General features: G+C 33.3%; 1 protein-coding gene across 1 annotated transcript; it reads left to right on the top strand.

Moving 5' to 3' along the window:
• Nucleotides 1–2,091: 2,091 nt before the first annotated feature.
• LOC129227833 (zinc finger protein 112-like) lies at nt 2,092–4,777 on the top strand. The gene is made up of 2 exons (XM_054862446.1): nt 2,092–4,250; nt 4,293–4,777. Exons 1-2 carry the CDS (start codon nt 2,120–2,122, stop codon nt 4,373–4,375), a joined length of 2,214 nt encoding a protein of 737 aa, XP_054718421.1. The 5' UTR covers nt 2,092–2,119; the 3' UTR covers nt 4,376–4,777.
• The last annotated feature ends 8,972 nt before the right edge of the window (nt 4,778–13,749 follow it).

Here is a 13,749-nt window from a genome sequence, read left to right as displayed (position 1 = left end):
TGATTTTTGACTCATAGTCAAAATAAAAAAAAAAAAAAAATCTTGCGCCGCCGAACCTATGCACCCTTAATGAGTCAAGTTAGGCGCCCTTCTAGAGGGATTTAGTCCGCCCTTGCCCAAAATGTCAAAATATGTATGAAATTTAAAAGAAATGCAGGAGCTCAGCTCCCGTGAGGACCTATATGCAAATGAAGTTCTATCTGGTACCTAGGACAATCAATTCTCTCGTTTGAACAAAACAATCATCAGGGACGTCCCCTATGAAAGGTCACGGGAGGTCGCGGTGACCTTCCAAAAATTTGCTTATTCGGCAAATTTTGTAGCACAATTCGGAAAAATTTGGAGCTCTCTATTCGGCTAAATAATTTCCATTCGGCAAAAATTTCCGCCCTCCAAAAAATTTTGTTTTGGAACACCCCTACCAACAGTACAAAAACTTCCAGTTAAATTATATGATACATTCACCCCCCCCCCCCCCAAGAGCATTGACGCACTCCCAATTCGCAACTCCAGCGCTCGAATACGCTACCTTGCGGAGATTTACAAAACTGCCGACAAAACTAAAACATTGCGTTCCATGTGTTCATTTTGGGCAAAACAAATAGTTTGTTATGTGTATTTTTTTTATTTGCGTAATTCATCATTTGGAATCGTCATCCGCAACTGCGTAACATCAAAAATATCTGATATAAACTGTGAGTACACATTTTATTTATCTTGTTCTGAGTGATTTTGAATAAATATCAGTTTTTCAATTCGATGAAAAAGAAATGAACTTAACAACATTGACTGGACACTTTTTCCTTAACCTAATTCCACATAAATGATTTAAATAACCTTTGTTACTACAGTATCCTACTGAAATAGACAGTATGCAAATAAATTTTCTTGAAAATATTTATCGCAGAACAGATTGAAAAATCCAGAAAGAACGTTAAGAATTTGAACAATAAAAAATAAAAGTTCGCCAAAAATCTGTTTATTGGGTTATGGTTTTAAAATTGTGTGAAAGAATAATGTATACATAAAAAGTAGTCGAAAACTTTGTACTGCATAGTGAATAAAATATGACAACGTATATAAAGTACAAATTGAGAATGGAAAAAGGTTAAAAAATGAATAATGTATCTTGACAAGATTTCGCATATCAGATAAATCATTTCCATGACGAATGACTTAAATGCATGATTTCTTTTGATATCCAATCATATAGTCATAAAAATAAATTATCTAGTGTTAAACGTTACTCTTGACAGTCTGTCACGTATGTGCACTATGTGACAAAAATGTCAACAAATGCCGGAAATGTCACGAAACTGAACTTAATATGTACTAATGTATAGAAAAAACGGTACGAAATGAAAATGCCGTTCGAAGCGAACCAAAAATTTATGAATTCCGAATTCAACATCGTGAAAATGGCTGCTTCAGAACAATTTACTGTGCGTTCTGCATAATTTTTTACTTTCGTAATACTTTTTGATTTCTAATCTCTTTCTACATGGGTCAGAATAACCAAAAGACTTTGAAAAATCTTTTCAAATGAATAAAGAACAAAAAATCATACATGCGAACAAAAATATCTATCATTTCCTAAGTTTAGAAGCAATTTTTATGATACAGCGTGCGTTTGTTTTAGTTTTTTCATCGGCCATTAGACAGTGGCTGCAGCGCCCCCTATAGTTTGTTGGAGTTGCGAATAGCGAACGTCCCCTCCCAAAAAAAGAGAAGAATACCATTTAAAACAACCCCCCTAAAAATTTAAATTGGCACTAGGTGGGCACCCCTGAAATATTTATACTTCTTTACAAATTTGCAAGACTGATACTGTTTTATAAATAATTAAGAAACAAAGTCCGAAATTGCGACCAAATACCCGTGGCTCGCCCGGCTATCGACACAATTTTGCGGTGCAATAGCTTTTCGGCTATTCCGCGGGCAAAATGGACGCCGCCATCTCTTTGCGGAGCAATAATCTATTTGGGTTATTACGCCGGCTATTTAGACCATTACGCGGATTGCCGGCGCAGTAGCCACTTTCACATCAAAACAAAACGTGAAGTCTATGCTACATGGATGAGAGAGAGATAACATTGTAGTCAAAAAAAAAAGAAGACATATGAGCATCTTTAACATCTTATTGCAGAATCAATCCAATGAGACTGTCCGCGGCAACTACTTCAATGGCAAAATAAATGACCAATCTACATTAAATGTTGGCTGTGATTTGGGTAAGATGGAATCATGTCAAAATATAGACTCAAAGGAGCATCTTAAACATCTCATTGGAGCATCAATCAATTCACCTTCACAGTCTAAAGAGATTGTCCGAGACAACTATTCGAAAGACAAAATAAATGACCATTCCTCATTAAATGCAGGCTCCGAAATGTTTGCGATGGCATGTGATCAAGATGTAGACTCAAAAGAGCATCTTAAACATCTCATTGGATCATCAAACGAATTACTTCCCCAAACCAATAAGAATGTCCGAGGCAACTTTTTCAAAGGACAAATAAATGACCAATCTACTTTAAATGTTGGCGGTGGTATGGGTGAGAAGGAATCTAGTCAAGATATCGACTCAAAAGAGCATCTAAAACATCTCATTGGAGCATCAATCAATTTTCCTCCACAATCCAATGAGACTGTCGATGGGAACTATTCAAAAGACAAAATTAACGACCAGGCTACATTAAATGTTGGCTGTAGTGTGTTTGACTTGGAATCTAGTCAAGATATAGACTCGAAAGAGCATCTAAAACAGCTCATTGGAGCATCAATCAATTTTCCTCCGCAATCCAATGAGGCTGTCCATGGCAACTATTTTAAAGACAAAATTAAAGAGCAGTCTATATTAACTGCAGGTTCCGAACAGGTTGGGATGGCATGTGATCAAGATACGGACTCAAAAGAGCATCTTAAACGTCTCATTGCCGTGTCAATCCATTTACCTCCACAATCTAAAGAGATTGTCCGAAGCAACTATTTCAAGGACAAAACAAGTCACCAAATGGGAGGAAACACTAGGTTTCAAATAGTCTGTACTGAAAATGAAGGTTCTGAAGAATGTCATCAGTATAACAATACAGAGTCATTCTGTTTGCCTTCAACATCAAATCAGACTGTTCAAGCCCATGGTTTCACTGGCAAAAGGAGTAACAAATCCAAAAGAAATGCAAATTGCGAGATGAGTGAAAGGGCATATGCTAAAGGTGAAAGTTCGTATGAACATCTAAAACTTCCCAGTTCAGGATCATTCCATTTGCCTTCTTCCAATGAGATTATCCTGGGCAATAATTTCGATGACAAATTTGTCGACCAGTCCATAGAACCACATGAAATGTGTGAAGTGATATTTAGGGAGGGAAAAGATGTGGAAAAGCCTAAAAGCATTCTATTTGCAGGAGCACTGCCTTCCATCCTGTACAGAGGAAGGAAAAGTGCTAATAATGGTCTGTTAGTTAATCCATTGCCTTATTGTGAAGAGATGCCACGATGTGAAATCTGTGGAAAGATGTTTTTCAGCGAAAATGAGTTGAAATCACATTTCGGTACTCATTATAAAAAATACTCTTACTCTGCTCACAATAAAGTTATTCCTCAAAGTAAAATTCTAGTGGACCGGACTAGGGTTAGAAAAAGTTCACTAAGGGGTGTCTCATCCAGTGAAGAATCTCATTTTAAACTGCAGGAAAAGAGCCGAGCTAAACAAACATCTTATGTGTGTTTCTTTTGTCGTAAATCATTTACCGAGTTTAAGGATCTGGATGAACATGTCAAATATCACCGTAGAAAAGAACCTTATTCCTGTATATTTTGCAAAGAGGTGTTTGGGCTTGTGTCAGAGCTAGAAATTCATGAAAGAACTCACGTCATAGAGCAACGGTATTCCTGTTATTATTGCGAAAGCAAGTTTGCACGCCACAGAGAGTTGAAAGAGCATTTGCTCGTACATACTGGAAAAAAGGCTTTTGTTTGCATGTATTGCAACAAAAAGTGTTTATGCTTATCGCACTTGAAAACTCACATGATGAGTGCTTGTCGAGTGCTGGGACATACTGGGCGGCCAAAGGAGGAGGAGGAAAGACCAGCTAGAGGGTGCCCAAAGAGGACAGTTGAAATACCAGTTAGAGGGCACCCAAAGAGAGCGGGAGAAAGACCAGCTAGAGGGCGCCCAAAGAAGGCATTGGAAAAACCAACTAGAGGTAGAGGACGCCCAAAGAAAGGGCTGGAAAGACCAACTAGAGGTAGAGGACGCCCAAAGAAAGGGCTGGAAAGACCATCTAGAGGTAGAGGACGCCCAAAGAAGGCAGTGGAAAAACCAGCTAGAGGGCCTATAGTTTTGCAGATCAATGGTGTATCCATACAATAATTGAGAGGGAGGGGTGACTAATGCCTTATATGGGAGTAGGGGGGTGTGTTTTGAAAATAACGTTTTAAAAAAAGTTAAGAAATGAAGCATGTCATTTCGTACGATTAAAAGAGTTTAAATGAAAATTAATCGTTTCAAGTGTCAAGAATAAAAATAAAGTATTTTGCCAGTATTCTGGATCGATTAACTTTACTCAAACCGTTCAACTATTGATTTGTTTGAGGACTCCGAATGTATTTTTGATAATCTATTAAATCTTTAATGGTATTTTTTTTCATTGTAAATTAAAGGTATTAATATCAGAACAACATCTCTTTTTTCCTTTTTTGTTTGAAAAGAAGTGTCTCTCGGGAAAATTTTATGGATTAGAGTCCAAAAAACGCAATTGTAGGCTGTTTTTGATAACGCTAGAAGAAGACAAAGCAAGGCCTGACTAATACTCTGTTGACGTATTCCAGGTATGGAATAAAAACTTTGAGGCAGGCCCGTGTCCAGGATTTCATAAAGGGAAGGGTTGAAACTTTTTGCCTTTGTAACTTACGTTGTCAAAGGAAAACTAACTATACGTGTTAATTAGTTAATTTTAGTTCGATAACTAGGCTTTTTTTTAAACGTTTTGTGTGTATGTTTTTTTTTAAAGAAATCTTATTTGTACAGTTGAACATTTTGTAAAAGCGGTAAAAAAGGCACACATATTCCTTTTATGCCACCTAACGTTAGTTTCTTTTTTTTTTCTTTTGTTTTTCCATCAAATAACATTGAAGAAGAATTTAATGATAATAAAAATTTTATTAAAAAAAATTGCTGTTTCGCATAGAAACATTTTTCTAATGTGTGAAACGACTAATTCATCCAACACTAAAGACGTACCATAAAAAAACCTAATAGTAAGCAAAGTAACCATTTTCCCTGCCCCTATGTTTTTTTTTTTTTTTTGGCTACATCATTGTCTAATATTCTTTTAAATACTTTTCCCCTGCATGCTTACAGCATTGCCGTACTCTTTAGCCATTCCTCCATCGTTGATTTTTTTAAGCACTTAGAAGCGAAGGTGCTTGGGAATCCTACAATTGAGGAAAATGTTAATTGTTAAAGATGGGGAAATATTAAAGAGGGCGAATACCGTATCAGAGTTTAACTCTAAAATTAATTAAAACTTAAAATACGTTTTGGAAAATCGTTTAATGATTCATTGATTTTTTTTTTCAATGGGAGGGGTGTAACCCCTAAAACCCTCCCCTTGGACACGGCTCTGCTTTGAGGGGTGCAATATTACTACCAAGCATAATGATGACCAAACGTGTCACAAAGCACTTTTTCATTAATAGAAGCAAGGTTAAGGCAGAGGGAATTGATTTTTAAAAGAAGAAAAAAAGTTTCATGAATTAATTTAGGAAACGTCTTCTTTTTTTTTAAAATTTTCAAACAAAACTGTCGCTTTGTATCTAAAGTAGTTGTTTCTATGTTTCTGAAATATTGCTTAATTCCGGAGAAGAAACAAAAAAAGCACCTTCTATAAATAAGGAGAACCGTCATGCCACGTATTTCCATGCAAATATGTAACAAAATGTTTTTTTTTTTTTTTTTGTATATAGAAAATGATTAATAAAATGCATAAGTAACACATAGCTAGTGATGGAAATACTGGCATACCGAATACCAGTATTTCGAGAAATTTTGCAATTTTGTAATGATGGTATTTGCTGAAGTAAAATACCTGTATTTTTGGTATTAGCTGTTAATAATAAATAGTTTCAATTCAAGAAATTTCAATTTAATTTATTAAATATCTACTTATATTCAATGGGGCCCATATGTAAAATTGTAAGGGAGGGAGGACTCAGATGTTTTTCCCATGGAAACTGATTTTAGTGCATATTAGAATTATTACAATTTGACGTTTTTAATAACTTATTCATTACCGGCTGGAGAAGAAATGTTTTTACATTTTTCCAAAGAAACAAGTACTAAAAGCAAAGAAGTTCTAATTTCTAAGAGGGGGGGGGGCTTCCCCCACCTCTTAGAAATTAGAACTTCCCCCCATATGGGCGCCTTTGCTTATATTTTGAATGAACATTTCTTTTTCCATGATACAGAATCAAAATCTATCAATTGATGTAAAAATTTGGCTTCAAAGCACTAATAGAATATCATTAAAGAAATGTAGCAGAAAGATTGCAAAATGATATTTATCAGAATGAATAACAGAGAGTTCTGTATAGTTAAGGTTTGCAACCTAATAATACAGGTTTTCAAACAGGGCCGTATCTATAAATTTTGGGCTCTCTGCAAAGAATCAGCAGGGCTCTAACTGCCTACTAGGTTGCTCACCCCCCCCCCCCCCATAATGAATTTTTAAAACAGGGATTTTTGATTGTTTTTAACTGCTTTAATATTTTTACCTAAATTTTGAATTCAATTGTTTTTTTATATCTATTTATTTATTATTATTATTTTAAGGTTTTTAAGTTGCCTGTTTAAACACTTCTAGGTAGTTAAGTTTGTTTTTTCTGATTTTTGAACTGATTTTCTGATTTTACTTATAAGCTATGTCAGCAAGGAAAAAGTCTCTCATAACTTAACATTGTTCCCCACCTCCAAGATTCAAAAAATCTTGTAATTGCAATCCAATTTTCTCAGCAAATTATTTGTGTATAACATGTGTTGAGTTTGTATTTTTCCTCAAATTTTCACTGAAACATTATACAACAACATTAACTTTTAAAATTTCAGTTTAGGTTCTTTAATTCATTTTTATTTATTGGTTTCTTGGGTCATGGGCCCCTCAGTGCAGGGTCTTTGGGTATGTAGATCCAGGCCTGTTTTCGAAACTTTCTTTGATTAAAGTTAAGTCATCAGTTTTGAAGGGGGGGGGTATAGTGGAGACCGGGGCATGTTGGCAAATTTTTTTAACTTTATTTTTTTAAAGGTTGTAAACGAAAGCAAAACAGTTGCTTCTATTGTTTGAATGCTTTGTACAGATCAGCAATAAAGGTTTATTTATTGTTTTGACACTGCTATGCTTTGTGTATTTGTTACATAATTTTTTCGAACCTTTGCAGAGTTTGCACACTAGCCCCGTCACAGGGGTAAGATAGCGGATAGGGAAAAGCTCATAATAGATATGAATGTTTTTTTTTACCTCGGGAGTGTTTTAAATTAGCGTGTTAAAAGTAACTAAAATGAAACTAGTATTAAAAATGTTTTAGTATTACACAACAGAAAAAGATGCACAATCAAGATGTGAATTGAACGTTATACTTGGGTGTGTTTCTCTCTAAACAGACCAAAAAAGAGTTTTTATCTATCAACTTTGTTAAAAACACATTATTTATCTTTTTACGAGTTCATCTGTCAGGAAAATTATTGTCCATGATCAATCATTTTTGGCTGCATGGTAGTTTTTTGTATGTAAATAATAACTTGTATGCCCATGCTTAGTTCCATGAGTGTCAAGTAGAAAGATTATAATAGAATATTAGAAAAAGTCAAAAAAAGTGGTCCTTTCGATCCCTTCTTGCAATTGTAAATCCCGCTTATGCTCTACATTTGGCACCAACATTTGCAGAGCTGAGCATCAAAATAAAAGATTTTATTGCAAGTTTTGAGATTAAAAACTAATCAATGAACTACATACCTAGAAAAAATTACAAAAAAAATGTGAAAAAAAAATCAAATACACTTGTTAAATAACATTTTTATTATACTTTACAAACAAATTTCCATAATATAATCCAATAAGTCAAATGCAATAGTTTTGCATGTTTTCTCTCTTAAATATTTCAAAATAAAATATTGCACCATTAAAACAAAACAACCATTGAATATTTTACATCATAAATATTACAAATCATATCACAAAAATGCTATACAAGGGTAGGGCAGGGATCTCCAACCTATAGCTCGCAGGTCAAAAGTGGCCCACAGGTGAGCTCAGCTCAATATATCAGCAGTCATAATTACTAGGTATGTTTAATTATACTTAGAGAATTTTTTATGAATTTACATTTTGTGAGTTTTTAATTTTCAAACAACAAATGCAATATCAATCATAAAAATATTCAGTACCATTGAGTAATTCAGTTCCTGTATCAGGGTTCATGCCCTTTAGGAAGAAAAAAATTCTAGCACTTTTCAAGGCAAAAAAAATTTTTCCCGAGGCGATATCATAAATTTGTACCAAAAATATTGTATGCAGATTTCATTTAATGCTAACATATAAATAATAAGCAATAATATAAAAAAGTAAAGGAAAACAAAATTGCCTTTTCTACAACAAGAGACACTTTAATAAAAGATGTGTGTCAGAAAATGTTCTGCAAATGTCTGAAAAGCTTAGTTATAAAGAGGAGCAGAGCCCAGAGGTTTAATTTTGCAATCTTCACAGTCAAAGAAGCATACTATGTTATAGAATCTGAAAGCTAACATTAAAAGTCAAAAAAAAAAAAACTTTTATTATTGCTTTTAACTTTTATGGAAAGAATTAAAAATAACCGAGTTCAATGGAATAGCCAGAGAGGAGGTTTTGAAGTCGACCCCCCCTCCCCCCCTGGTTTTAACATTTATTTCCAATATTAATAGTGGTTTATACACATATAAGAGCAGTTAGGACCAAAAACACCACCCAGAAGGTAATTTCCGGTTGCACTATTAAGCTAAAAAATATTAGAGGTTTGCAAATCATTTACGCAAGTATGCAAATCAATTATTCGTATGTATGTATTAGTTGTTCAGCCAATAAAGCATTTCAACTGTCTTCAACTAAATTTTAAAATTAGTACGAAAGAAAACATTTTATGTGAAAGTCCCCAATCCAGTCTCCACACCTCAAAATTCGCAAAATCTGCTGAGGATGTGATAAATGCTCTGGATGTAAATTTGAGATTGCTTTTACTGAACAACTTGTAATAGTCCATAAATGTGCAAGTTCAGATTCATAGAGCCATATTTGCAAATTGAAAAATTTCACAAGAAGTTGACATACATTATGACTAGTTTTATTTTAGAGACAAATGGGTTACTGTTATTGTTGAAATTATAATTAAAATTTAGAAAAGCTATAATATTCAGGTGCGACTGAGTTCTAGTTCATTAAAAATCACCGGAGAGTTACAAAGAGCAAATCGGGGGAGGGGGGAGTAATTATTAAAACTAAGACACCTATTACTTAAATATACATGTGTACAACAATTACTTTTGAAAAACTTCCATTTCATTTTTTATGTTAAAATAATTTATTAAGTCAAAATATTGTGCATATAAATATCAAGCCCAGAGCTTGTTGATAATCAGCAACAGGCACTGGGCCTAGCTAGGTTGGTCCTAGTCAATTTACCCCAATGAAGATCAATGACCCTCTTTAAGCTATCTACCCCTTTGCTTATTACAGCCTCTTCCGGTAAGTTGTTCCAAGTGCCCACAACCTGCTAAAGTAGTAATTTTGGACATTTGAGGTAAAAAGGGAAAATCGCAGTTAGGGGGATAAAAGCATGACGACTACTACTGGATTTCCAGTGAATAACCAAAACACAATCACCTCCGTTACATACAGTAATTGTTTTAGCTGACATAAAGAAAATGATATAATTATAAATTCCACTTTATAAAATTACATAATTCAACTTTATATTTAAAATACAAACTTTTAGTTAAAATGTGAGGTGCTCAATTGTTTAAATTAATTTTTTGTTTCAAAAAATCTATAATAACCGAAAATTAGCTAATGATAGTCAAAATTGAAAAATCTGTTTTGTATAGGCAATCAAACAAAACAGAAATAATTAATTTTTCAGATATTGAAAAAATAGTGTAAAAGAAGCTAATCTGATGCAGCATGTGTCAAAATAATTTCTAATTGCCAAAATATAAAAATATTTACGAGATGCGAAAGGTTAAAACCTCAAACAAGGGAAGCAAATTTTTGCGAATTAATTTTAATGTTAGCATGTTTCCCATAAAATCTATTTATATTTTACTAAAATTAAACATAAAATATGCTAATCTGAGGTAGCATATGCGAAAATACCATTTGATTAGCCAAAATGTTTAAATATTTGCAGGATGCAAAAAGATTGAAATTTCAAACACAAGAGAAATTTTACGCAAAATCCGAGCAAGTTCAATGTTGTCATGGATTTCAAAATAATTCCTTTGTTAAATATTGAAATTAAAAAAAAAACTATTCTGAGGTACCACCTGTGAAAATAGCTTCTGATTGTAAAAAACTTCAAGATATTTACAAGATGCAAAAGGAATGAAATCCCAAACACGGAAGTAATTTTTCAAGATGTTGCAAATCGAACACATCTTCAGAAAGTTGCATTGTTGAAATACTTTTTTTAAAATTTTAAGCACAATTTGATGATTTTTGAAAGAATTTAAGCACTTAAAAACTTTTTTAGGGTTTTAAAACCCTAAAAAAGTTTCTAAGTGCTTAAATTCTTTCACTTTCACTTCTTCATTCTCAAGCACTTGAAAAGGAACTTTTTTCAAGCACTTTTCAAGGTTTTTCAAGGGCGTACGAATCCTGTGTATTCTACTTTAGGGGCATATTCAACTTGATTGTGTTCGATTCAATCAAATTCTATCTACTAGTAGCATTGCGAGAAATTTACATCTTGGAGAAGTAAAAGAAATTTCTGACTGTGCTATTGTTAGATACAATTGATCGTATTCGATTTGATCAAATTCTGTCACAGTTGAATATGCCCCTTTATCTAACATTTAAAAAGATCATTACATTTTTCATGCTTTGTTTCGTTAAAAATCAACAATACGACCCCCAATAAAAAAGCCTAGATTGATATGGGAAAGTTGGGAAGAATGGGACAGTGCTGCATTTATTCTGAAATAAAATATGAAAAAGCTTTTCTACCTTGGCCATTCAATGCAGCAATGAGAGTCTACAGCTACTGTATCTACTGAGCAATCTATAAAAGTTTTTCATCTCATTTATTTCGGCAAAAATGCAGCACTTTATCATTTCTTCTGATTCTCCCCTACAGGAAAAAGATGTCTGAGAATCTTCTTAAGTCAATAAGGGATTAATAAAGTGATACAAAATGTTAAACATGTAATGAATAGTATTTTTTCATGAATAATAACTAATGATGACTAACTAAGAAATTTTAATGTAATGGATTTTTGTACCATTAGCTATCTCCATCTGGGGGAAGTATTGGACCACGAGTTTCGAATAACTTTTAGCTATGGTCCGTTGGCCAAAATGTTTGGAGATCCATGGGGAAGGGGCTGAATATAGAATGATGGTACATCCTAGTGTATGACGCCTTTGTTTGCTTAAATTTGCATAAAAATATTTTTTTCGGCTTGAATAAAAATGGTCTAGTAGCACATTTCAAAAAGTTTTAATAAAATCATATAAATTGATACTCTGTTTGGTCGTGCGTGCATATCTACTCCCCAGATTTCATTGGTTGCAAGGAATAAAAAACTAATATTTTCTGAAAGAACTTTTCATACAGACATGGGGAAGATTTCCATATCTGGCGATCTTTCTTCATTGGCGTCAATTTTTTGCTGCAGTACCTGTGCAAGAGGTATTTTTCGTTGCAAATCTAAACAAAGAGAACCGAAACATCTATTCACATAGAATTGCTATAAATCAGCAGGGATACCAAAATAAAATTTAGGCCAAAAATGAGACGATCGCGTCAGATTCCCAATGATCAAAATATCCCCCAGACATATCTTTGTTACCCTGTTTTAAAGACTATTTCTTAAGTTACTTTCTCTTATAATTTCTGCCGAATCTGCTTTTGAATTGATGCCAGAAACAATGAAAATAAATAGTAACTTTTAAGTTAATTTTGTAATAAAGTTAACACAAATTTATTTCAAGGCTGAACTTAAGCAAGTATAGATTTGTAAGTTCTGGGTTGTGGTCATTTGAAACTTTCAAATAATACAGATTTTTGAAGCTTTCTTTGATACTGGATGATGTCAGGCACCAATTATTGAAAAGAATACTTTTCTTTTGAGTGCAATGGAATGAAATGTGTAGGTTTATTTTACATCAGTTTATTTTAAACTATAAATATGCAAATAAATAAACATTTAAGAACTTTCTAACTGTGGTAAAGTTTTTAGCCTCATCTTCAAGCAACAGTAATCATACTATATTGTTAAAGTTATTAACATGTTGAAAGTAGCTGACTAAAAATATATAGAGAGAAATTATGTATAATATATGAGATATACAGGGTGTTTTGTTTCAATCTGCAAGACCTTTATTTTTGCAATCATTAGTACTAGGTGTATACTTCTAATTGCAAAACTGTTCAATCTCAGATGCAGAGTTAAGATATTGAAAGTTTGAAGCAAAAATGAAAATTAGTCAAAAAATATAAAATTTAACTTTTTATACGGGCCCCAGTTCCCCTAACTTATATTTAGGGAAATAATCTCCATTGAAAGGTATTACTAACACAAAAAACTTGACATTTGTGCGACCAAAACTCAGCAAGATATTCCAGGTTAAAGTTTTGAGGGACCATACAAAAGATAAGATTGGAAATTACCGCCCTTTCAGAAGAATAACAGGTCGTCAAAGTAAGAAAAACAAGGTATTTATATTTTTTACTGCTATTCAAAAATGAATGCAAATGTTATGCCGTGATACGCAAAAACACACGACAAAACCTCGAATGATTTGAAAAACCACTCTATGCACACGTATAATTTTAAACGCATGTTGACTGCTATATTTTCCTCCAAAAGGCGTTATTGACGGCAAGTGAAAAGTAGTGAAAGTCACAAAACGCTGCATTTCATATCTCGGTAAATATTGGTCGTACTCATTTCAAACTTTTTGTGTAAGAATTGTTTTTTAATGGAGATTATTTCCCTAAACATAGGTTAGGGGACATGGGGCCAGTATAAAAGTTAAATTTTGTATTTTTTTACTTATTTTTACTTTAAACTTTTAATATCTTAACTTTGCATCTGATTTTGAACATTTTTGCAATTGGAAGTACAGTTGACTCCCGCTACAACGCGATCCGACTTACGCGAAATAGCTACAACGCGATTTTTTCACCAATAAATAATTTTAAACCTAACGGGAATTCCTGGCGCAACACAAAAGTTTTCGGAAAAGGAATCGTGGTGTGTAAGAATCAGCTTTGTTATTGGCTACCAAATTTTTCTTTTTGTGAATGTACCTTTATCCCTATAGCATCACTGAGAGCGGAATTTCCCACACCGTTGCTTATACAAATAACTACTGCTCATTTTCTTTTTTTTTTCATTCTAAATGTGAAAGTTGATGAAATATAATGACACCTAAGAGCGCTGTTTCATCTAAAGTTTGTGAAGATAGAAAGAAAAAGAGAAAGTTTCTGACTATTGAAGAA

Source organism: Uloborus diversus, chromosome 8, assembly GCF_026930045.1.
Source record: "Uloborus diversus isolate 005 chromosome 8, Udiv.v.3.1, whole genome shotgun sequence".
NCBI lineage: Eukaryota > Metazoa > Arthropoda > Arachnida > Araneae > Uloboridae > Uloborus > Uloborus diversus.
The sequence above is the reverse complement of the archived record's forward strand: the minus strand, read 5'-3'. Positions and strand labels throughout refer to the sequence as shown.

What these genes read in the sequence shown, in the direction of transcription:
- LOC129227833 (XM_054862446.1), top strand. Translation starts at nt 2,120, where the DNA reads ATGAGCATCTTTAACATCTTATTGCAGAATCAATCCAATGAGACTGTC. An exon ending in GCTGGAAAGACCAACTAGAG is followed by an intron (nt 4,251 to 4,292) that starts GTAGAGGACGCC and finishes GACCATCTAGAG; the next exon opens with GTAGAGGACGCCCAAAGAAG.